This window comes from Manis pentadactyla, chromosome Y (genome assembly GCF_030020395.1).
Source record: "Manis pentadactyla isolate mManPen7 chromosome Y, mManPen7.hap1, whole genome shotgun sequence".
Lineage (NCBI taxonomy): Eukaryota > Metazoa > Chordata > Mammalia > Pholidota > Manidae > Manis > Manis pentadactyla.
The window spans coordinates 22242256-22268469 of record NC_080039.1 but is presented as its reverse complement, the minus strand read 5'-3'; the positions used below and the strand labels follow the sequence as shown (position 1 = coordinate 22268469).

The window sequence follows — 26214 nt, the reverse complement described above, 5'->3', positions numbered from 1 at the left end:
CTTACAACATCTCCAATGCTCTCAACTCTGTAATTTTTTCTTGCCAAAAGACTAATACTTTTAAAGAAGTTTATTTTCTGTGTACATATTTCTTCAACTGCTGCAATCGGCCATACTTAATGTCCTTATTAAAGTTAAATGGCTTTTACTTTTTATCTACCAAATGAACAGATTTCCCTACTCCAGCTCTGGAATCAGCCATTTTTTTGAAACCCAGTTACTACTAGTGTTAAATGATCTGTAGAAGCTAAGTCGTGGGTGCTAAGTGTTCATTGCGTTAACATATATGTTGCTACTCGCATCTCCTCACAGTAAACAGAAGTAGGAATTACATATATGTATATATACATATGCTCATTTTCTCACCTGCTGTATGAAAGTCTGTGTATCTATCTACACAAAAATGATGCGATCACACCAATGCTCCTAAGTACAGTCCAATACTTGAGTCTACTTTTGTTTTCTCTCTTTTTATATTTGAAACTTAACTTCTGGCAGTGACAAACCTCATTCCATCTTATCCTTTCATAGGTATTCTTACTTGATTAATCCTATAATTAATCTTACCTCTCTATTAGCATTCTTCTCCATATTCTCTCACAGAGCCTGACCTGCATCACTTCTTAAGGTTGTCCTTCCACATAAAACAATTGTTTTTAATTTATTTTGATATCATTAATGTACAATTACATGAACAATATTATGATTACTAGACTCCCCCTATTATCATATCCCCCCATATGCCCCATTACAGTCACAGTCTGTCAGCGTACTAAGATGCTAAAGAATCATTACTTGTTTTCTCTGTATATACTACATTTCCCGTGTCCTACCCCCTGCTACATTATGTGTGCTAATCATAATGCCCCGTTTTCTTTCCCTCTTATCCCTCAATTCCCTCCCATCCTTCCCAGTCCCTTTCCTTTTGATAATTGTTAGTCCATTCTTGAGTTCTGTGAGTCTGCCGCTGTTTTGTTCCTTCCGTTTTCACTTTGTTCTTATACTCCACAGATGAGTGAAATCATTTGGTACTTGTCTTTCTCCATCTGACTTATTTCACTGAGTGTAATACCCTCTCGCTCCATCCATGTCGTTGCAGATGGTACACTTTGTTTTCTTCTAATGGCTGAGGTACTCCATTGTGTATATGTACCACATCTTCTTTATCCATTCATCTACTGATGGACACTGACGTTGCTTCCATTTCTTGGCTGTTGTAAATAGTGCTGTGATAAACGTAGTAGTGCATATGTCTTTCTCAAGCGGAGCTGTTGCAATCCTAGGGTAAATTCCTAGGAGTGGAATTCCTGGGTCAAATGGTATTTTTACTTTGAGTTTTTAAAGGAGCCTCCGTATTGCTTTCCACAATGGTTGAACTAGTTTACATTCCCACCAGCAGTGTAGGAGGGTTCGCCTTTCTCCACATCCTCGCCAACATTTGTTGTTGTTTGACTTTTGGATGTTGGCCATCGTAACTGGTGTGAGGTGATATCTCATTGTGGTTTTAATTTGCATTTCTCTGATGATTAGCGATGTGGAGCATCTTTTCACGTGCCTGTTGTCCAACTGAATTTCTTCTTTGGAGAAGTGTCTGTTCAGGTCGTCTGCCCATTTTTTAATTGGTTTGTTTGCTTTTTGTTTGTTGAGCTGTGTGAGCTCTTTATGTAATTTGGATGTCAACCCTTTATCAGATATGTCTTTTATGAATATATTCTCCCATACTGTAGGATGTCTTTGTGTTCTACTGATGGTGTCCTTTGCTCTACAGAAGCTTTTTAGTTTGGTATATTCCCACTTTTTCATTTTTGCTTTTGTTTCCCTTGCCCAGGGAGAAATGTTCATGAAGCAGTTGCTCATGTTTATGTCCAATAGATTAGAGTTTTTTGGTTGCACGACTTACATTCAGGTCTTTGATGCATTTTGAGTTTACTTTTGTGTATGGGGTTAGACAGTATTCCAGTTTCATTCTCTTAAATGTACCTGTCCAGTTTTGCCAACACCAGCTGTTGAAGAGGCTGTCCTTTCCCCATGGTATACCCATGGTTCTTTTATCGTATTTTAATTGACCATATATGCTTGGGTTTATATCTGGACTCTGTATCCTGTTTCACTGGTCTATGGGTCTGTTCTTGCGCCAGTACCAAATTGTTTTGATTACAGTGGCTTTGTAGTAGAGCTCGAAGTCAGGAAGTGCAACTCCCCCTGCTTTATTCTTCCGTCTCAGGATTGCTTTGGCTATTCAGGGTCTTTTGTCATTCCAATTGAATTTTAGGACCATTTGCTCTAGTTCATTGAAGAATGCTGTAGGTACTTTGATAGGGATTGCAGTGAATCTGTTTATTGCTTTATGCAGGATGGCCATTTTGACAATATTAATTCTTCCTAGCCAAGAGCATGGAATGAATTTCCATTTATTACTGTCCTCTTTAATTTTTCTTAAGAGTGCCCCGTAGTTTGCAGGTATAGGTCTTTCACTTGCTTGGTTAGGTTTGTTCTTGGGTATTTTATTCTTTTTGATGCAATTGTGAATGGAATTGTTGTCCCGATTTCTCTTTCTGCTATTTCATCATTAGTGTACAGGAAAGCAACAGATTTCTGTGTATTAATTTTGTATCCTGCAACTTTGCTGAATTCAGATTTTAGATCTGGTTGTTTTGGAGTGGATTCTTCAGGGTTTCCTATGTACAGTATCATGTAGTCTGCAGACAGGGACAGTTTAACTTCTTCCTTTCCAATCTGGATGCCTTGTATTTCTTTGTATTGTCTGATTGCCATGGCTGGGACCTCCAAAACTATGTTGAATAAAAGTGGGGAGAGTGGGCGTCCTTGTCTTGTTCCCGATCTTAAAGGAAAAGCTGTGTGTCTGTCATATATGGCCTTCATTGTGTTGAGGCGCTTGCCCTCTGTACCCATTTTGTTGAGAGATTTTATCATGAATGAATGTTGAATTTTGTCGAATGCTTTTCCAGCGTCTTTGGAGATGATCATGTGGTTCATGTGGTTTTTGTCCTTCTTTTTGTCGATGTAGTGGCTGATGATGGATTTTTGGATGCTGTACCATCCTTGCATCCCTGGGATGAATCCCACTTGATCATGGTGGATGATCCTTTTGATGTATTTTTGAATTCTGTTTGCTAATATTTTGTTGAGTATTTTTGCATGTGTGTTCATCAGGGATATTGGTCTGTAATTTTCTTTTTTTGTGGGGTCTTTGTCTGGTTTTGGTATTGGAGTGATGTTGGCTTCCTAAAATGAGTTTGGGAGTATTCCCTCCTCTTCTACTTTTTGGAGAACTTTAAGGAGGATGGGTGTTAGGTCTTCACTAAATGTTTGATAAAATTCAGTGGTGAAGTCATCTGGTCCAGGAGTTTTGTTCTTAGCTAGTTTTTTGGTTACCAGTTCAGTTTCTTTGTTGGTATTTGGTCTATTCAGATTTTCTGTTTCTTCCTTGGTCAGCCTTGGAAGGTTTTATTTTTCCAGAAAGTTGTCCATTTCTTCTATGTTATCCAGTTTGTACCATATAATTTTTCATAGTATTCTCTCATAATTCTTTGTATTTCTGTGTTATCCGTAGTGATTTTTCCTTTCTTATTTCTGATTCTGTTTATGTGTGGAGACTCTCTTTTTTTCTTGATAAGTCTGGCTAGGGTTTATCTTTTTTATTTATTTTCTTGAAGAATCAGCCCCCCCTTTCATTGATTCTTTCAATTGTTTTATTCTTCTCAAATTTATTTATTTCTGCTTTAATCTTTATTATGTCCCTTCTTCTACTGACTTTGGGCCTCATTTGTTCTTCCTTTTCTAGTTTGATTAATTGTTAGTTTAGAGTGTTCATTTGGGATTGTCCTTCTTTCCTGAGGTTGGCCTGTATTGCAATATATTTCCCTCTTAGCGTTGCCTTTGCTGCGTCCCACAGATTTTGTGTTTTTGAATTATGGGTGTCATTTGTCTCTGTATATTGCTTGATCTCTTGTTTTTATTTGGTCACTGATCCATTGATTGATTAGGAGCATGTTATTAAGCCTCCATGTGTTTGTGGGCTTTTTCATTTTCTTTCTGTAATTTACTTCTAGTTTCATACCTTTGTGATCTGAGAAGCTGGTTGGTACAATTTCAGTGTTTTGGAATTTATTGAGGTTCTTCTTGTGGCCTAGTGTATGATCTGTTCTTGAAAATGTTCCATGTGCACTTGAGAAGAAAGTGTATCCTGTTGCTTTTGGATTCCTTCCACATAAAATTTAAGCAAAGCACTACTAAAAACAATAATTCGTGTCTTTTAGAGATAACCTGGACTGCCCACTCAGTAATCTCAGTGTACTGTATATGTACTCTTTTGATATGTATTAAACATTTCGAAATGGTAAAAGAGGAATAAATACCATAGAGGTAAGGCCACTGAATGAAAGTGGAAATCTGAAAAAAGGGGGACATAGAAGGAAGTGTGGGTCAAGAGCAATACAAAGATGGGAATAATTTTCTTATGGTAGAGCTGAAAGAGCTTGAACAAGTGTAGCTGTCAAGCTAATGCCTTTTTTTCTTCTTATTTGAATGTTACTTACGTGTCACTGTTCTGGCTCCCCTTCTTCAGGGAACTCTTATCTGAACAAGCTAAACTTCTGTATTATACTGACATTATTCCCCTGTTTGCCAATTGAATATGACCTAATTGGTGTTCAGAAGTGTGTTTGTGTACGACAGGCTGTATTACTTGTTTTCTGCTCTTATTGATAGGTTTCTTGTTTCGTTCTCTTCCTTACGTGGCCACTTGTTTCCACTGAAATAATTTTTCATTATTACAAAGCCAACTTTTTATATTGTACTAAATTTAAAGCTACATAACATAATACACCTCATTTTGTGTTTCCAGAGAACAAGGATATTCTTTTATGTATCCATAGAAGACTTTATGTAGATCAGAATGTCTAACATCTTTGATACTTTTGAAAACTAACCAGTTGTTTTTTGTACATTCTGTCGAATTGGGCTTTGTATGCTTTCTCGTTATCATGTCATTTAAAAAATATTTTGGTACAATTCACTTTAACAAAAACTTTACCGTCTTAATGTGTTATTTTTTATTAAGTGTATTTCTATTGTGCAGGAAACCTCCAAAACTTTTCCCGCTTAAAAAACTGGAACTCTATACCCATTAAACAAAAATTCTCCATTTATCCTCTTCTCCTAGCTCCTAGCAATCAGTATTCCACTTAATTAATGAGGTTTTAACTTCTCTGGATACCTTATATAAGTGGTCTCATACAGTCTCTCTTTTTATGTGACTAGTGGCTTGTTCATTTCGCCTGATGTCCTTAAAATTCATCCATGTGTAAAGTATGGCCGATTTGATTTCCTTTCTTTTTAAGGCTGAGTCTATTCCACTGTAGGCTTGTAATTTCGGGCTAGCTCCCTGTGCACTAGGGGAAACTTCAAACCGTTCAGGGGAGGGCTCTTGACTTTGAACGGGAAAGAACTCTTGAGCAGGTCAGACAAGTGTAGGTAAGGAAGGAATTCATTAAAACGAGAGCAGCAGCCACACAGGCAGCAGAGAGAAGGAAGAGCAGAGGGAGGACAGGGAAGTTCACTGAACTCCTCTTCCGTTCATGGAAAATCTTTTGCTAACTCCTAAAGCCAGGGTCACCTGGTATCTGGTGTGATCCTGAATCCATATGGCACGAGAACTAAGTCCCTACCACCCCAGGATTTTGGGGAGGCACAGAGCACTGGATGTAGTGAGATTATGTTCTGATAACTTACAAAAGGCAATCAGGAGATTTTCAGGCAGGCTGCTAAAGAGCATGATCATACAGCTGCAGCCCTGTCCCGGTCACTCAGGTGGCAAGTACCTGCAAGTCAAAATCAGAGATCTCAGTAGTCCCTCCCTACTTGTTTGAAGTAAAAAAAAAAGGAGCATGAAGACTTGTACTGAAGTCCAGAAAATAGGATGTGAAATGGCGAAGTGGCAAGAACACTTCTACTGGAAAAGTGAAGAGACAAAACACAGTTAGGTTGAGCAGTAAGAAGTCTTTATTTCAGGCAAAAGTACACACTTGAAGAAAGGGGAGTGCAGGCAACCCCAAAGAGGAGATGCACTTTAAGGCTTAGAATTCGGATTTTTAAGGGTTTCAGGAGTGGGGCAATAGACTATGGGTGGTGGAGGTGCAGGCTTGACAAGTGGTCTCATGAATGTCTGTCTATTGTGGGAGACATTATGTTGTCTGTAGAATGTCCTCTAGATATTCTGTCAGATAAACTTAAAACACAAGGAATTTATTGATCCTGTTCTTCTCTACAATAGTGGTTATTCTCAAGCAGTGGGGACATGTCATTTAGGAGTGCTTGCCTTGCCTTAAAATAGTCTGTTACTGTCTGATTGCCATAAAGTATGTTAGTAATCTAACCCCTTTTACTGACTGGTGTTTAAAATAGAATGAATCAGCCTCAGATGTACTCTCTCTTGTTCTTACTGTACTTTTTATATATCAGTATTTACCTTTATTATTGAGTCCCCCACCATACCCCATTGCAGTCACTGTCCATCAGTGTAGTAAGACTTGCAAAATATATACATTTTTAGGTATAGGCAAAAACAATTAATCATAATGCTAGTCCCATGTCCCTACCCTACCTCAGCAACAAATTTTTGTTGATCAATTCATCTGTCAGCATATGCCTAATGTTCCCCTGTTTAGGCTATTATTAATAATGCTGGTATGGACAATTTTGCACAAGTTTTGGTCTGGGCATATACTTGCACTTTTTTTGGATGTAGACTTGGGAGAGAAATTGCTGGTCAATAACAGTAATCTTGTGTGTGACATCAGGGAAGTGCCAAATTGTACTTAAAAGTGGGTGCCCCATTTTTCTGTTCTCTCAAGTAAGATACAGGGGTCCTAATTCGTATCACCAGTTTTCACCAATACCTGTCACTGTTTTTAATATCATCATCTCATCATAGTTGTGTTTTTAAGTGGCCTCTCGTTATGGCTTTGATCTGTCCCTGTTGGCTAATGATGCTGAGTATTTTTTCATGTGCTTATGAGCCATATGTGTGTCTTGGAGCAGTATCTAGTCACAGCCTTTGCTTGTATTTTTAATTAGATTATCTGTCTTACTCCATTGTAAATGTTCTTGATACATTCAGATACAAGTCCTCTTTGATTTACGAATACTTCCTCCCATTCTGGGCGTTCTGTTTTCACTCTCCAAGTAGTATCCTCTGATGCACAAAAGACTTAGTTTTGACATAGTCCCTCTTACTTATTTTTCCTCTTGTTACTTGCACTTTGGGCATTGTATGTAAGCAGTAATCTCTAATACAGAATCATTTGTTTTTCCAAGAGGGGATTATCTTTTTATTGTGTCTTCTGATTATGCGTTTGTGGGTTTTTCTATGCCCAATTGTCTCTGTAATATGAAAGGAAATACAAGCTTTTCCTAACTTCTAGGTATACTTTAGGAAACAGTCTCTTACGCTGTTTTGTTTTTAAGTTACATCTTCTCTTGAAAGTTATTTAATTTTATTTCATTAAAGGATCAACAGTTCAAGCATAATGTTACCATAAGAGGCAAATCATTGAGATCTTGGTGGGAGGAGCTTGTGTTATTTGAGTTTCAAAAACGAATTCCTCTTCAGTGTGGGGTTTTTGTTTTCTTTTTCTTTTTCCAGTAGATGAAGCACGTGTTGATTTGAGGTCTCTAGATAGGAAACTGTTGCCTTTGTATTTTGGTTGGTGATTAAAGAGCCCTAGTTGATCATTCGGGAGTCCAGTACTGGTTGTCTTGTAACATTTGATCTCAGAAATGATATTTATTGATGTTCCATATTCAAAATAAACTCTTGAATGTATCAAATGTGAGATGTTAAGAACATATGTATTGCCTTACTACACTGATGGACAGTGACTGCAATGGGGTATGGCGGGGGACTCAGTAATAAAGGTAAATGTAAAAACCACATTGTTTTTCTTGTGGAACCTTCATAAGAGTGCATAATAATGACACCTTAATGAAGAGTTAATTAAATTGTTTTTAAAAGAACATTATATATTGTATTTTACTCTGGGCTGTGTCTGGTTTTTTTGACAGATAGCATAACAATAGGAAAATTAAGAACTGTTTGTTTGGACCATGCAAAACTTGGAGAAAATATCCTTGAACCGTCTCTTGATTCACTTTTCTGTGGTCCTTCTGCCTCCAGAGTGCTATACCTAACAGAGGTTGGTGTTTTTCCTATTCAAAACTATAATTTCTACATCATACAGTGATATGAAGAACATATGTAAGATTTTGAAATAATTTGAATTAGTTAATTGTTTCAAATTATTATGTGAAACAGTGAAGAATTTCTTAGTTTCAATAAAGGAAATGGAAGTTATAGATTCATTTTTTATTACCCTTTAATGCAGTTTTCATCCCACGCCCCCTTTTCTTTCTAGGTAGTTTATGTCCTGTTAATGCCTGCTGGTGCATCTTTGGCAGATGATTCCCCTGACTTTCAGTTTCACTTCTTGAAAAGTGGTGGCTTATCCCTTGTACTGAGTATGCTAACAAGTAATAACTTCCTGCCAAATACAGATACGGAAACTCGGAGAGGTGCTTACTTCAATAGTCTTAAAATAGCTAAACTGTTGTTAACTGCCATTGGCAGTGGCCATGTTCGAGCTATAGCAGAAGCATGTCAGCCAGCTGCAGATGGTGCAGATACCATAAAAACGGTAAATTTTTAAAATCTTTAAAACGAGTTGTGTTTAATACTTAATTTTTTAAAATTTAACTTCTCAGTGGCTCTTTAGAGAATGCAAATTTAAGTCAATATGTTGTTATATTTGTACTGAAATGTATAGGTATTCTTTAAGGATTATATTAATCTCAGAGGACGCCTCATCCCTTTACATCCTTTTTGAGCTTCAGTTGTTTGCCTCATAAAAACTGTAGCTGAATATTTTAATTCATACCTGAAAGATATTTAAAAAACAGTAATGGTAACAGAAATATTTAATCAGCATGTTGCCCATCTCTCCTCTGCCGTGACTAACATAACCACCACAACTAACAAAGACTCTTGGACATGCATCAAGGTATCATCCTTGATACATGTCATTGAATTTTCTTAAGATATGCTGAGATTTAATGCGTGGATAGAATGTAGCGTCCAGTTCGCACTAACTTTTGAGTTCTTTTATTTACATTACAAGTGAAAGTTTTATTAAATTACCGGCTGAAGGTAAAATGGTTTGGGGTGAATAATTTTAGAAATGAGCTTGATTCTTAGGGAAATTTGAATAATGGCTACACCTATGATATTTAGAATTTTCATTATTTTACGTAGGATTATAGTGTTGTAGATTTTGTTTCAAAGAAAGAATCATGCTAAGGCATTTCAAATAAAATAAACTGCCTGGGATTTTCTAAAATAATTCTGGGGAGGTAGGCACAGTTAATGTGTATTGATACAGTGAAACAAGTTGGCCTTTTACTGATAATTATTGAAACAAAGTAATGTGTACTTAATGGTTATTCGCACAGTTAACCTTTGAAGAATACAGGGGTTTAGGAGCACTGATACCCCTGCCAGCCCAACACAGTCAAAAATCTGTGTGTAACTTTTGATCCACCAAAAACTTGACTAATAGCCTACTGTTGACTTCCTATTTTGTAAGTCAAAATTAAAATCTAAAAAAATTTTAAAAAGTGTAAATCTGAAGAGGTAAAATAATTTGGTCCAAATAAGAAAAATGACCTCAGAATAGCTCAGTGAGTAAACAGACTGCACCTATTCTTTCTGCTCTTCTAACTTTTTTTTCGGTCTACTTATTCTAGCAATAATTAAGAGTCATGTTAAACATTTCCAACTGTAAAATGGAAGAACACCAGTCCTGAACAGTTGTGAGAGGACTAGAATGGCTTAGCCTATCTGTTACCAACAAGATCATCCACATGGTGCTAAAGACCTATAGTGTGCAGTAAGATAGGAAAAAATGGGGCAGAGATGGTGATTAAAAGGAGGCATAAGGGAGTTTTCTGGAGAACTAGCCTGTTTCTTTATTTGGGTGGTGGTTATATAGGTGTGTTCAGTTTACGAACACTCATAATAAATCTGTACTTCTTACATACATATATTCATGAATAAATAGTTAAAGGATGGAAGAACAGATTAGAAAAATTTTTCCATCTGTAATTGTGGGTTTGTCTATTTTTCCCTTTAGATTTGTCAAATTTCCTTTCATGTATTTTTCAAGTATTGTTTGGTACATCTACATTTATGATTGTTATGTCTTTGTGACAAATTATTTCAACTTGGTGTTCCTTTTTATTTTTTGTAATATTTTTGTTCTTAAATCTACATAATATGATCTTTTTGTTTTTAATTAAAGCATCAATGATACACAATCTTGTGATGGTTTCAAATTCACAATACATTGCTTCAACATTCACCTATATTATCAGTCCTCTCCACCTCCAGTGTGGTCACTGTTCGTCATTGAACTCAGATATTACAGAGTCATTACATCATTACCTGTGTTCTCCATAAGTACTACCATCCCAGTGACCAACATGGATCGTGATTGCATTATTGTGCCCCTTAGTCCCCTTCTCTCACCCCCCGCACCCATCCCAGCCCTCCCTTTTGGTAACCACAACTCCCTTCATGGTGTCTATGGTCTAGTGCTGTTCTGTTCCTTCTCTTTTGCTTCCTGCTTATGCTCCACAAATGAGTGAAATAATTTGGTACTTGTCTTTCTCCATCTGGCTTATTTCACTGAGCATAATACCCTCTAGCTCCATCCGTGTTGTTGCAAATGGTAGGATTTGTTTTCTTCTTATGGCTGAATAGTAATCCATTGTGGATTTGTACCACAATCTCTTTATCCATTCATGTACTGAAGGACACTTAGGTTGCTTCCATATATGGGCTATTGTATACAGTGCAGCAATAAGCATAGGGGTGCATACGTCTTTTTGAATCAGTGGTCTTGATTACTTCAGGTAAATTCCTAGAAGTGGAATTACTGAGTAAAATGGTATCTCTGTTTTAGTTTTTTGAGAAATCTCCATATTACTTTCCACAGTGGTTGAACCAATTTCCATTCCCATGAACAGTGTCAGAAGGCTCCCCTTTCTCCACGTCCTTGCCAGCATTTGTTGTTTCTTGGATAGCATTATCTGTTGGATAGTGGCTTTCCTAAGTGGTGTGATGTGGTAACTCATTGTGGTTTTATTTTTCATTTCCCTGATGATTAGCAATGTGGAGCATCCTTACATGTGCCTATTGGCCATCTGTATTTCTTTGGAGAAGTATCTGTTCAGATGCTTCACCCAATTTTTCCATCGGGTTATATGTTATGGAGTGTTAAGGCATGTGAAGTCTTTACGTAGTTTGGATATTAACTCCTTATCAGATGAATCATTTAGAAATACATTCTTCCATACTGCAGGATGCCATATTGTTCTGCTGATGGTGTTGTTTGCTGTACAGAAGCTTTTCAGTTTGTCATAGTCCCAATTGTTCATTTTTTATTTTGTTCCCTCACCAAGGAGATGTGTTCAGGTAAAGGTTGCTCATGTTTATGTTCAAGAGATTCTCACCTATGTTTCTTTCTGAGAGTTTTATAGCATCATGACTTACATTCAGGTCTTTGATCCATTTTGAGTTTTACTTTTGTGTATAATGTTAGACAATCATCCAGTTCATTCTCTTACATATAGCTGTCCTGTTTTGCCAACACAAGAGGCTGACTTTTCCCCATTGTATATTCATGGCTCCTTTAACATAACTTATAATTGACCATATGTGTGTGGGTTTACTTCTGAGCTCTCTATTCCTTTTCATTCATCTATGGGTCTGTTCTTGTGCCATTACCAAACTGTTTTGATTACTGTGGCTTTGTAGTAGAGCTTGAAATTAGAGAGTGTAATCCCTCACAGCTTTGTTCTTCCTTCTCAGGATTGTTTTGGCTGTTCAAGGTCTTTTGTGGTTTCACACTTAATTTTATGATTATTCTGTCTAGATCTTGAAAAATGCCATTGGTATTTTCATAGGTATTGCATTGGATCTGTAAATTACTTTGGGCAAGATGGCCATTTTGACGATATTAATTCTTCCTGTCCATGAGCACAGGATAGATTTCTATTTATTGGTGTCTTAATTTCTCTCACAAGTACCTTGTTTTCAGAGTAAAGGTATTTCACCTCCTTGGTTAAGTTTATTCCCAGGTATTTTATTCTTTTTGATGCAGTTGTAAATGGGGTTGTTTTCCTGTTTTTTCTTTCTGCTAATATGTTGCTACTATAAAGGAATGTACCATATTTCTGTGTATTAATTTTATATCCTGTAACTTTGCTGAATTCAGTTATTAGTTGTAACTATTTTTGGTGGACTCATTAGGGTTCTCTACATATAACACCATGTCATCTACAAATAGTGACAGTTTAACTTCTTCCCTATCAATTTTGATGCCTTTATCTCTTGGTGATTTTTTTTGCTGTGGCTAGGATCTCCAGCCACTTTTATGTTGAACACAAGTGGTCAGAGTGGGCATCCTTGTCTTGTTCCTGATGTTAGAGGAAAACCTTTCAGCATTTTGCTCTTAAAAGGATTATTTTGACCGTGGGTTTGTTGTGTATGGCCTTAATTATGTTGAGGTATGTACCCTCTATGCCCATTTAATTGAGAGTTTTTCTCATGAATAGATGTTGAGCTGTGTCAAATGCTTTTACAGCATCAATTGAGACGATGGTGTGATTTTTGTCATCCTCCTTGTTGATGTGATGTGTGATACTGGTTTACTTTCAAATATTGTATGATCCTTGCCTCCCTGGAAGAAATCTCACTTGGTCATGATGGTTGATCTTTTTGATATGTGTTTGAACTTTGTTTGCTAATAATTTCTTGAGGATTTGTGCATCTGTTCATAATGAATATTTGTCTCTAATTTTCTTTTTTTGTGGTGTCCTTGTCTGGTTTTGGTATCACAGTGATGCTCGTTTTGTAGAATGAGTTTGGGAGTATTCCTTCCTCTTGTACTTTTTGAAATGCTTTAAGAAGGATGGGTATTAGGTCTTTAAATGTTTGATAAAATTCAGCCATGAAGCCCATCTGGCCGGGAATTTTTGTTCTAGGTATTTCCTTGATTACCAATTCAACTTCAATCTTAGTATTGGTCTGTTCAGATTTTCTGTTTCTTCTTAGGTCAGTCTTGGAAGGTTGCATTTTTCTAGAATGTCCGTTTCTAGTAGGTCATTCAATTTATTGACATAGAATTTTTCATAGTATTTTCTAATAATTCCTTGTGTACCCATGGTGTCCTTTCTCATTTCTGATTATATTTATGTGTGTACATTTTCTTTTTTTCTTGGTATATCTGGCTAGGGGTTTATCTTTTTTATTTCCCCAAAGAACCAGCTCCAGATAGGCTCTGTGGTTTGCTCTTCTAGATTTTTATTTGTGCTCTGATCTTTATTATGTCCCTCTCACTGAGTTTGGGCCTTACTTCTTCTTCTTTTCTGGTTGCTTTGTGAGTTTAGACTTCTTATTTGGGATTGTTCTTCTTTCTTGAGGTGAGCCTACATATTGCTGTGTAGTTTCCTCTTAGAACTGCCTTTGCCACATCCCGCAGGTTTTGGGCTGTTTGTTTTCATTTGTCTCCATATATTGTTTGATCTCTTAATTTTATCATCGATCCACTGATTATTTATAAGAATGTTGCTTAGCCTCCATGTGTTTGTAGACTATTTTGTATTCTCTGTGTAATTTATGTCTAGTTTCATACCATTGTGGTCTGAGAGGCTGCTTGATAAAATTTCAGTCTATTGTAATTTATTGAGGGTCTTTTTGTGGCCGCCTCTGTGATCTGTGCTGGGAAATATCCCACGTGGACTTGAATGTGTGTACGGCTGCTTTTGGGCAGACTGTTCTGTAGATGTCTGTTAGGTCCATCTGTTCTAATGTGGTGTTCAGAGTCTCTGTCTCTTTATTTTCTGTCTAGTTGATCTGTTGGTGTGAGTGCTGTGTTAAAAGTCTCCTGATACAAATTTGTTGCATTCTGTCCACCTGTTTAATTCTGTGGTTCTGTGTTTTACATATTTAGGTGCTCCTCTTTTGAGGGCCTGATTATAATGGTTACATCCTCTTGTTGGACTGACCCCTTTCTCATTATGTAAGGCCCTTTTTGTATCTTGTTACTTGTTTTCTTTTGAAATCTCTTTAGTCACGTACTGGTATTGCTACTCCTGCTTTTTTCTGCCTATAATTCGTGTGAACTATCTTTGTCCCTTCCTTCACTTACATTCCATGTAGGTCCTTGAATCTGAGATGAGTTTCTTGTAGATAGCACATAGATGGTTCTTGTTTCTTCCTTTATATTTGTATCATTAATGTACAGTTACCTGAGCAACATGGTTACTAGACTCCTCCCCATTTTCGAGTGCCGACCACAAACCCCATTACAGTCACTCTCCATCAGTGTAGTGATGCAATAGAATCACTACTTGTCCTCTCTGTGTTGTACAGTCTTCCCCATGAGTCCCCCACTATATTGTATCTGCTAATGATAATGCCCTTTTTATCCCCTTATCCCTCCGTTCCCACCCATCCTCCTCAGTCCCTTTCTCTTTGGTAACTTAGTCCAGTTTTGGGTTCTGTGATTCTGCTGCTCTTTTGTTCCTTCAGTTTTTCCTTTCTTTTTATTCACCACACATGAGTGTAATCATTTGATAGTTGTCTTTTTCCACCTGGCTTTTTTCACTGAGCAAAATACCCTCTAGCTCCATCCGTGCTGTTGCAAGTGGTAGGATTTCTTTTCTTCTTATGGCTGAATAATATTACATTGTGTATATTTACCACATCCTCTTTATCCATTCATGTACTGTTGGACACTTAGGTTGCTTCTGATTCTAGGCATTGTAGGTAGCGCTGTGGTAAGCATAGGGGTGCCTATGTCTTTTTCAAGCAGGGCTGCTGCATTCTTAAGGTAAATTCCTAGGAGTGGAATTCCTGGGTCTAATGGTATTTCTATTTTGAGTTCTTTGAGTAACCTCCTTTCCTGTGGGAAACATACTGCTTTCCACAGTGATTGAAGTAACTTACATTCCCACCAGCAGTGTAGGAGGGTTCCCCTTTCTCCACATTCTCGCCTACATTTTCATAGTTTCTCTTTTGGATGGTGGGCGTCCTGACTGGTGTGAGCTGATAATCGTACTGTGGTTTTAATTTTCATTTGTCTGATGATTAGCGATTTGGAGCACCTTTTCATGTGCCTAGTGGAGGTCTGAATTTGTTTGGAGAAGTGTCTGCTCAGCTCCTCTGCCCATTTTATGATTGGCTTATCTGCATTTTGCCTGTTGAGGTGTGTGAGCTCTTTATATAATTTGGATGTCAACCCTTTATTGGATATGTCATTCTCCCATACTGTAGGTTACCTTTTTGTTCTACTAATGGTGTCCTTTGCTGTACAGAAGCTTTTCGGCTTGAAGTAGTCCCACTTGTTCATGTTTGCTTTAGTTTCTGTTGCCCGGGGAGACATGTTCATGAAGAGGTCACTCATGTCCGTGTCCAAGAGATTTTTGGCTGTCTTTTCCTAAGAGTTTTATGGACAGTTCTCTCGACTTACGTCCAGGTCTTTGATCCATTTCGAGTTTACTATTGTGTATGGGGTTAGACAATAATCCAGTTTCATTCTCTTGCATGTAGCTGGGCAGTTTTGCCAACACCAACTGTTGAAGAGGCCGTCATTTCCCCATTGTATGTCCTTGGCTCCTTTATTGTACGTTAGTTGACCACGTGCGTGTGGATTAATGTCTGGACTCTGTATCCTGTTCCACTGGTCTGTGGGTCTGTTCTTGTGCCAGTGCCAAATTGTCTTGATTACTGTGGCTTTAGTAGGGCTTGAAGTTGGGAAGTGAGGTCCGCCAACTTTACTCCTCCTTCTCTGGATTGCCTCGGCTCTTCGGGGTCTTTGGCCCCGAATTTTAACACTACTTGTTCCAGTTCGTTGAAGGAAGCTGTTGGTATTTTGATAGGGATTGCATTGAATCTGTATATTGCCTTAGGCAGGATGTTCGTTTTGACAAAATTATTCCACCTAGCCAAGAGCATGGGATGAGTTACCACTCGTTAGTGTCCTCTTTAATTTCTCTTAAGAGTGTCTTGTACTTCTCAGGGTATAGGTCTTTTGCTTGCTTGGTTAGGTTTATTTCTAGGTATTTTATTCTTTTTGATGCAATCATGAATGGAATTGTTTTCCTGATTTCTTTTTCTGCTAGGTCGTCCTTGGTGTATAGGAAATCAACAGATTTGTGTGTAGTGATTTTGTATCCTGGAACCTTGCTGAATTAATATATTAGTTCTAGTAGTTTTGCAGTGGAGTCTTTTAGGTTTTTTCTGTACAGTATCATTTCAGCTGCAAATAGTGACAGTTTGACTTCTTCTTTACCAATCTGGAGTCCTTTTATTTCTTTGTTTTGTCTGATTGCCATGGGTAGGACCTCCAGTACTATGTTGAATAACAGTGGAGAGAGTGGGCGTTCCTGTCTTTTTCCTGATCTTGGGTGAAAAGCTTTGAGCTTCTCCGTGTTGAATATAATGTTGCCTGTGGGTTTGTCATATATTGCCTTTATTATGTTGAGATTCTATGGTTACTAGACTCCCCCCCATCCTCAAGTCCCCACCCCATACCCCATTACAGTCACTGTCTGTCAGCATAGTAAGATGCTATACAATCTCTACTTGTCTTCTCTGTGTTGTAGAGCTGTCCCCATTCCTCCCCCCTACATTATGTCTGCTAATCATAATGCCCCTTTCCCCCCTTTGTCTCTCCCTTCCCAGCCATCCTCCCCAGTCCCTTTCCTGTTAGTCCATTCTTGGTTTCTGTGAGTCTGCTGATGTTTTGCTCCTTCAGTCTTTTTCTTTGTTTCTTATACTCCACATATGAGTTTAATCATCGGGAAGCAGTCTCTGGGATGATCTCCTGAGCTGCGGTAGTCAGGGCCGCCCTCAGGCTAGCCTAGAGGACTGCAGGGGCAGGGCTTCACACCCGTGCTGGTGTGTTCTCCTGAGAACAGCGCCTCTTCCTGCCTTCCAGATCTTGCTTCAGCTTCCGCTGCCTGTCCCAGTTAGCTGCATGCTTGCAGGAGACTCTGCGTGGTTGACGTTGGCGGGGCCACTCTCCGGCTGCTCCACAGCTCTGCCGGGTCAGCCGGTCTCCCTGCAGTGCTGCCCAGGGGGAATGAATGGCATGGTGCTTATCGCCGTGAGGGGCTTCGGGGCTGCTTTACTCCCCAGGGAGTTAGGGGGCCGGAAGTTTCTCAAGATTCCCAGCCTGCTGGGCAGAGTGTACTGGGACAATTTTGTTCCGCCGTTAAGCCCTTGTCCCTTTATGAGATTTAAAAAGGGCCCGCTTCTCTCTTTTCCCAGGGCAGCTTGCTGTGGGGACCTGCTCGCAGTGTCTGTCTCGGAAGCTACCCTTCTGTTTCTCTAATGTCCAGCACACCATGCAATGTGTGTCTCTGCTCCCTGTGCAGATTACTAGGGCTGGTTATTTAGCAGGCCTGCCCTTCCACTCCCTCCCCACTCCAACTTCTTTTCTCCCACTGGTGAGCCGGGGTCGGGGGAACACTCGTTTCCTGCCGGGCCGCGACTTGTATCTTACCCTTTTCGTGAGATGCTGCGTTCTCGCAGATGTAGGTGTAGCCTGGCTATTGTGCTATATCTTCTGGTCTCTCTCTCTTTTAGGAATAGTTGTATCTGTCGTAGTTTCAAAAATATGTATGGTTTTTGGAGATTTCCGCAGCCCTACTCTCACCACCATGCTGAGCCATCTCTCAGTTCTGGTTTCTTTATCCATTGTACCACTCTATATCTTTTGCTTGGTGCACTTAGTCCATTTACATTAAAGGTGATTATTGATTGATGTGTACTCATTACCATTGTAGGTTTTAAATCTGTGGTTACCAAAGGCTCAAGGGCAGCTTCTTTACTATCTAACTGTCTGCCTTAAATTGCTGAGTACTCTATTTCAGACACAGTCCAGAGGTACTTTTTTTTTCCTCCCTTCTTCCTCTTTCACACTTAACATACTAGGTGTCATATTCCTCACTTTTTGTGTATTCCTTGACTGGTTTTGTGAGTAGTTGATTTAATTTCATATTTGCTGGTAATGAACTGGTCTACTACCTTTACTGTGAGTTTATTTTCACTGGTGACAGCTATTTCGACTTAGGAACATTTTCATCTAGAACAGTCCCTTGAACATATCCTCTAGGGCTGGAGTAGTGGTGGTGTATTCCTCCAACTTTTGTTTATCTGAGTATTGTTGATTTCGTGCTTCAAATTTAAATGATTTTCTTGCCAGGTAGAATGTTCTTGGATGGAAGTCCTTCAGTTTCATTACATTAAACATATCATGCCACTACCTTCTGGCCTGTAAGGTTGCTGCTGAGCAGTGTGCTGAAAGCCTTACTGGATTTCATTTATAAGTTACCTTTTTTCTCTCTGGCTGTTTGCAGTGCTCTGTCCTTGATCCTTGCCATTTTAATTATTATATGTCATGTTGTTGCCTTCCTAAGGATCCTTTTGTTAGGGCTTTTCTTCTCTTCTGTGACCTGAGTGTAATTTCCTTCCCCAGATTGGTGAAGGTTCCAACACTTACTTCTTCAAAGAGAGTTTTTATCCCTTCAGAAAGACTTCTTATCCGTTTGTCTTTTCTCCTTCTGGTACCCCTGTTATGCTAATATTGTTCCGTTTGGTTTTGTCACAAAGCTCTCTTAATAAACTATTCTTTCTTTCCTAGTGATCCTTTTTCCTGTTTTTTGGCTTCACTGTTTACTTGCTCCCTAATTTCCTGATTATTTTTCATTTCTTCATCCTGTGAAAGCCTGCTATTAAATCCCCTTGTTGCATTTTTTTTTCAGATACTGTTTTATTCACCTCTGAGTGACTTTTTTGCAGGTTGTCTTTTTGTTGAGGTGTGCTCCCTTACTTCCTGAATATTTTTCTGTAGAGCCATGAGCATGTTTACAACTTCTACTTTGAAGTCTTTATCCAGAAGATTGGTGATTTCAGTTCCACTCAGCCCTCTTCCTGATGTTAGGTCTTACAGTTTTGTTTGGATCAAATTTCTCTGTCATCTCATATTTTCAGTGTTTCTTATGGAGTAGTAGATTTATGCAGGATGCCTCTAGTGCCCAGAATCTCTAAACAATTTTGCTTTCCGGTGCAGGAGCCCCAACTGTTGGTGTGCAGTAGGCTGGGTTCCTTTCGGTCTAGCTTGTAATGACCTGATTTTAGATGGGTTGTGTGAGCCGTCAGCTCATTGACACACAGTGAGAAGCCATGGGGCTGCTCTGCTGTAGTTGTTGTGAATGGAGCGACCCTTTCCCCAACCTGCAGGAATAGCATGATCTGCCGGCAAGTAGGGCAGGCGCCTCCTGGGAGGAAGGAGCCCCTGGGGCTGGCTGGCCAAAACAGGACTGAGAAAGCTGAGAGCATCTCCCTGTGACTCCCCAGCAGTGAGGTGTGACACCAGTGTCAGGGTAAATGGGCTGTTCACAGACCACATGTGGAGGGAAGAGCCTCAGGACTGCACCAATAGAGCTGCTGTGAGTAGAGCTGCTCTCCACCTGGCCTGCAGCAAAAGCACAGGTCACAGGCAGGTGGAACCAGTGCTTGCCGGGAGGAAGTAGCCTCCAGGGTATGGCTTCTGTGGGCAGATCCTCAGCTGGCCCAGTATAGGACCATGAAACCTGGGAGGGTCTCCCCCTGCCTATCTGGCAGCAAAGTATGACACCACCTCCAAGCCAAGTGGGCCATCCACAGGCCACGTGCTGCAAGGAGGAGCCTCAGGGCTGAGTTACCGGGGAGGGGAACAAAGCCTCCCTGTCTCCCAAGAGTTCCGAAGCTGTTAGGCTGAGGGTGGGCTGGGGAGGTATTTTCCACCTGCCTTTTCCAACCTCAGCAGAGAGCTCTGTGTAACCCTTACCCATCTAGCGCTCCTCTCATTGCTAGGAAGCCTTTCCAACTCCCTCTTTGCTTTTGTCTCAGGGAGACCAGTAGAACATGCCTATCCTCCACAAACAGCTGGAATCACTGCCTTCCAAGTGTTCATTCAGCCTGTCTGTTTTGTCCAGGCCCTCTAATTACTAGAGCACCATGTAGTGTGGGTTTCTGCTCCCAGATCTCTAGGGCCAGGTGTTCAGCAATCATGGGTTCCTACACACGCCCGGCTCTGTTCCTCTTCCTCCTGCCTGTGGAGGAGGGCTTAGGTCCCACCATATAATCAGCTTTGCCACTTTCCCCTCTTCTTCCCTTCCTCCCTGATGTGCGTATGTAGTTCTGCAGTCTTCATGTTATTTTCAGGGTTGGTTATATTTGCTATAATTTCATGTTCTCTGTGTTTTTTGCAGGAGGTTTCTGCCTTAATCTTACTACTCCACCATCTTTTTTCCCAGAGTCCTCTATACTATCTTTTTAATTTGAAATCTTACTTAGTAGTAGCTGGCCAGTAGACCCTCAAGTATTGACTGTGAACGATGAAAATCACATGTGTAGAACAGTAAATTAAATGAAAATTTCAGCTTCCCTTAATTGACGTTAAAGAGAGTAACTGGAAGGAAGCATTACACCAAATCAGACTTCTACATGATTTGCCAAACTAGTGACAGCAGGAACCACCATCCCAAAGTCTTAAATTCCTTAAAACATGTATTTTTAAGAACTTCTTTAACAAGACTTGATTGTGAAAGAAAGGTAGAGAGGGTGGGTGGTGAATCTGTGCAGACTTTTTAGCAAGTTTGAGGGATAAACATTAGAACACAGGTAGCAAAAGAACCTTTGAACTAAAGTAAGGAACAGCTTAAAGACTGGAGTGACAGAAAGTGAGAGGTATAAATTAAAGATGAGAGGATGAGAAATTGAAAGTCTGTTTATCTGGTACCCTCATTTTGCTCAGTCATTTCACAGCAAGCATAGTAATCTTTTGGGAAAGAGGAAAAGGCTTTGCCCAGAGACGTGTAAAAGATGTGTTCAGAGGGCTGTCACCTGCTTCAAGTGAGAGTGAACCCTGTTGTAGGAAGAGTATTGAATTAGTCTGAAATTGGAGTTTACAGAGCAATATTATATTTTAACAGGCAAGTGAGAGAGGGTGTCTATAGTGTTGGGCATCTGGGATACTTTTTATGCAGATCACCATTAATTCTATTGTAAATAAGGAACACTGATGTAGACGGAGAAAGATGACATCCTGAGACAGAGGCAGTGATTAAGTAGCATATTGTTGGGTTGGTTACTGCAGATTTTTGAAATTTAGTTTTGTGCAAGTTTATTCCAAGTAAAAAGTTGTGTTTTTTCAGATGAACCAAGTTACTCACGATCACATGGTGATACTACAAAATGTCCTTCAGAGCATGCCTAATCCATCATCTGAATACATGCTTAGAAATGTTTCCGTACATCTTGCTCAGCAAATATCTGGTGAGGTTAGTATCAAAATTTGAAGACTCTGGCATTTTGGGTGGTTTTATTTTGTATTACTGTTGACGGTCTCTTTTTGTTCAAATATATAAAGATGCTGAACTTGAGGTTATTGAGACTGTGTCACTCTAGTGTGAATCTTATTATTTCAGATGAAGTTTCATGTTAATATTATCTAAATACTAGTATTAAGAAAGTGCTTTTTAAAAGTTTTTAAACAGATTTTTTTGAGTTATACTTTCTGTTGCATAAACTAGATCAAAATAAACCATCTGGTGAGTTTTGACAGATGTTTAATGACACACTCAAGGTGAATTTCCATCAGCCCCAATAGTTTTCTCCTCCTGGCTCCACGCAACCACCATTCTGCTTTTTGTTACATGTAAATTTCTTAAGTTTTGTTAAATTTACATCACTGGAATCATATTGTATGCTCTTTTGTGTCTGCATTATTTCCATCAGCATAATTTTGAAATTATCAGTGTTATATTTTGCATCTGTCCTTTATTCCATTTTGAGTAATACTACTTTTTATGGGCTTTCCTCCTGTTGCATTAGTAGACATTTGAATTATACTAGTTTCTGACTTTTGGGAATAGAACTACTTTGAAAATTCATTAAATAAGGGCTTCTGTGGGTGCATCTTCTTTCTGGGTGAAGACATACATAGGAATGAAAGGCTGGATTTTCCCATGTTCTAAAAATTCTTATGAAAAGTATTATAGAGCCCAGATTAGATCTTAGCCTAAAGCATACTTTGTGACTGTAGCTGACAATAATGTTTGTTCTTCATCTACTATATTTTATGACTTGATGTAAAGGTATTTAAAAATGCACCCATTACTACTTTGGACCTTAAGGGTAATGTGAAGCATTCACTTAATTTACAACCACTTATACTACCTCTTTAACAAGGAGAAAGTTTTGTTTTCTGATTATTTCACTTTGATATTCTATCAGCACTTTTAATTACTGGTTTTTTTTTCAGGCTTCAAGATATATGCCTGATACTTGTGTAATTAGAGCTATACAAAAAATCGTCTGGGCATCAGGATGTGGGGCATTAGAGCTAGTCTTTAGCCCAAATGAAGAAATTACTAAAATGTACGAGATGACGGTAAGAATTAGTACAAAAATATATTCCTTGTTTGTTAGTTGTACATATGACCAAAGTTTCGTGTCTGCTGTCTTTTAAGGAAAAAGTCATTCGTATCTAGTAGTTTAAAATGAACTTCTAGATGCAGTTCAGATGAGAATATATATGAATTATTTTTGAAAATAAAAGACTTCAGGGTTTCTCTATAACACAGCTTTTTTCTGAAACTTTTTTTTTTTAACTTCTTGGGTTGAAAATATAATGGATTTTCTTTTCCTAGTTCCCTTTAATTCTTTCTCAGTTTTTTTGTCCTGAATGAATTTTGGTAACTGTCTGCTGTGGAATTGACATTTAACAAGTATTTTCTTGGCTCATTTAGAGCACTCAAAAGCAGGAAAAGTGTACCATTTTGGTATTATCCCTAAGCTTTGTTGAATTAAGCAGTTACTTGCAGAAATGAGATTTTGTTTAGCTCTTTGAATCCCCAGTCATATTTACTTGTCTTGGATAGTCACTTCTGTAATATTTAAGAGAGCAAAGTGGGTAGGTAATAGCCTTGTACAGCTTCCCTTTTTGGAATATTTAAATGTTGTTTGCCAGACATAAACTGTACCTATTTTTCAATGAGTAAAGGCAGATTACAAATGATTAGCTGCCTACTTGATTATATTTTTGTTTGGAAATGCCTTCTTGAACATTGGTATAGGGATAAGTAATTTTTTAAACAAGATTGCATCTTAGTAAGCTGTGTGATAAAAACTACACACTAATCAAAAATACAAACTGCAGGGCCAGAGGGATTGTTTAGGAAGGAATACTGACTGATGCAGAACTTTACCACTCACCCAAGTGACACTTAGTGTTTGTGATCAGACACCTTTAATCCCCTTTGGGGGTATTTTTCTGAGGGTCTCAGAAGTGCAGATGAAGGGACTGAAGACAGGCCACTTTAGAGATTAGGTAAGTTTTAAATGTTAGCTACATTTAAATACAGGTTAGATACAGGTTAAGAATTTTTTCCTGAACCTGCATCACTGGGTAACAATGAAGCAAAACTGAAGGAGTAAAGCAGCAGACTCACAGACTCTAAGAAGGGACTAGCTGCTAACAAAGGGGAGAGGTGGGAAGGGAGGGAGAAGGGGATTAGGGGGTGTTACGATCGGCACACCTGGTGTGGGGAGGATCATGGGAGAGACAGTGTAGCACAGAGAAGACAAGTAGAGAATCTGTGGCATCTTACTACACTGATGGACGGTGAATGCAATGGGGTATGGGGGGAACTCGATAATGTGGGTGAAAGTAGTAACCACGTTATTTTTAATGTGAAACCTTCAGAAGAATGTATATGGATGATACCTTAGTAAAAAAAATGAAAATAAAAAATGTATTACTGGGTAATTTGACTCCTGATTGTAATTTTACAGATCACCAATGCAAGTAATGAGCCAGATACAGAAGATGAACAGGTTTGCTGTGAGGGATTCGAAGTGATGACGTTATGTTTTGCTCTACTTCCAACAGCTTTGGATGCACTTAGTAAAGAAAGAGCCTGGCAAACATTTATCATTGACTTACTATTGCACTGTCCCAGCAAGTAAGTGATTATTTTTTTCTTTAGGGTTTTGTTTTGTTTTGTGTTTTAGGAAGGAAGGCACGCCTCATTATTTTGAGCAAAAACAGATTAATTTTGATAAAAACATCTTTGAAGTCAAATGAGACTTATTCTCGTCTACATGGCACATTGGTGTTTATGAAACCTTCAACATGTCTCACTTAATCTGTGCTACTTTCTTCTTATCTAAACGGCAGTGCTGATATTTTTTTCCTTTTACCGGGCTTTTATTGTTGTGGCGTATAAAATCATAAGATATTTGGACATTTTAACAACTTCTAAGGGGGCAATTCAGTGGCCTTAAGAACATTTTCAGTGTTGTACAGTCATCATCACTATTTCTTTTTCCTTATTTTATTCTTCTGATAGTTCACTGTTAGTGTATACAAGTGCAACAGATTTCTCTGCTTAATTTTGTATCCTGAAACTATAGTGAATTCACTTATTTTCCTAATAGGTATTGGTGGACTCTTTAGGGTCTTCTCTATATAATATATCATCTGGAAATAGTGACAGTTTTACTTCTTCCCTAGCCATATGAATGCCTTTTTATTTCTTCATCTCGTCTGATTGCTGTGGCTAGAACCTCCAATACTCTGTTGAATAAAAGTGCTAAGAGTCAGGATCCTTGTCTTCATCCTAATCAGTGAGGAAAATTGTATAAGTTGGCAGGTTTTTCACCATTGCTATGTAATCTGTGGGTTTATCTTATAAGGCCTTTATTATGTTGAGGTATCTACCCTTTACACTCACTTTGCTGAGAGTTTTTATCATCATCACTATTTCTTAAAGTTTTTGTCACCCCAAATTTTTCTAAAGAATTAATTTGTTTTTCTTTAGGAAAATAAGCTTTTCTTGGTTTGAAAAAGCCGTTTCACCAAACCTTCCAGCCCTAGTTAGCTCTAATCCACATTCTATCTAGATGAATTTGCCTACAGTCAATCCCACATATAAATGGAATCACAATATTAGTCTTTTTGTGTTTGGATTGTTTCACATGACATAATGTTCTCAAGGTTTATACGTGTTGCCGCATATTTCAGAATTCTCTTCCTTTTTAAGGCTGAATATATTCAGATGTACAACTATATCACGTTTTCGTTAATGCATTCATTTGTTGGTGGATCCTTAGATTGTTTCTGTTTCTGGCTATTATGAAAAACACTGCTTTGAGCATTGCTATGAACACAAATAACTGTTTGAATGCATTTTCAGTTCCTTTGAGTATATACTTGGATTGAATATGCTAGATTACATGGTAAATCTATGCTTAACTTTTTAAGGACCTGCCAACTTATACATTAGTTTCACCATGGTATACTCACACCAGTCAAGTACCAAAGCTCTACTTTCTCTCCCCTACTTCTTCTTCTCTCTTTTTTTAAATGTAAAAGCCATCCCAGTGATGTGGTATCTCATGGCAGTTTTGATTTTCACTTCCCTAGTGATGAGTGATTCCAAGAATCCTTTCTTGTGCTTCTTGTGCGTCTGCAGAGAAAATTCTATTCATTTTTAAATTCTGTTATTTATATGAACTTTAGGATGGGTTTTTACATTTTGGCGGTCAATACCATTGTAATTTGGAAGGGATAACATTACATATGTAGACTGTTTGGGTAGAGTGGTAGTATTGACATCTAAATAATACTAAATCTTTCAGTACATGAGTATACATTGTCTTGTTTATTTAGGACTTTAATTGCTTCAAACACTGCTGTGTATCTTACTAATTAGGTTTATCTTTTCCTGAGTATTTTATCCTTTTTGCTGCTCATGTAGGTGGGATTCACTTTTTATGATTTTTATTCATTTTGTACTTTAACAGCTTTGCTGAATTCAGTTCTTTAAGGATTCTTTCTTTTTTTTGATACCATTAGTGTACAGTTACTTGAACAACATTATGGCAACTGCACTCCCCTATTATCAAGTCCCCCACATACCCCATTACATTCACTGTCCGTCAGCATAGTAAGATGCTATAGAATCATTACTTGTCTTCTCTGTATATAGTGCTTTTCCCGTGTCCCCCCATCCGCTACATTA

The 26214-nt window shown here is 38.5% G+C and overlaps 1 protein-coding gene across 3 annotated transcripts in view; it reads left to right on the top strand.

Annotated features, from left to right (window-relative positions):
• The window catches only part of LOC130682131 (probable ubiquitin carboxyl-terminal hydrolase FAF-X), a 165887-nt gene that overhangs the window by 65253 nt on the left and 74420 nt on the right, over nucleotides 1-26214 (top strand). For 2 of the 3 annotated variants that reach the window (XM_057496269.1, XM_057496270.1), the window contains exons 21-26: nucleotides 8086-8216; nucleotides 8436-8694; nucleotides 20790-20809; nucleotides 21343-21468; nucleotides 22452-22580; nucleotides 23984-24153. In XM_057496269.1, the coding sequence (XP_057352252.1) occupies nucleotides 8086-8216; nucleotides 8436-8694; nucleotides 20790-20809; nucleotides 21343-21468; nucleotides 22452-22580; nucleotides 23984-24153 (835 nt within the window). Of the gene's footprint in view, nucleotides 1-8085; nucleotides 8217-8435; nucleotides 8715-20789; nucleotides 20810-21342; nucleotides 21469-22451; nucleotides 22581-23983; nucleotides 24154-26214 lie in introns of all 3 variants that reach the window. The other variant, XM_057496268.1, reaches the window with a different exon arrangement.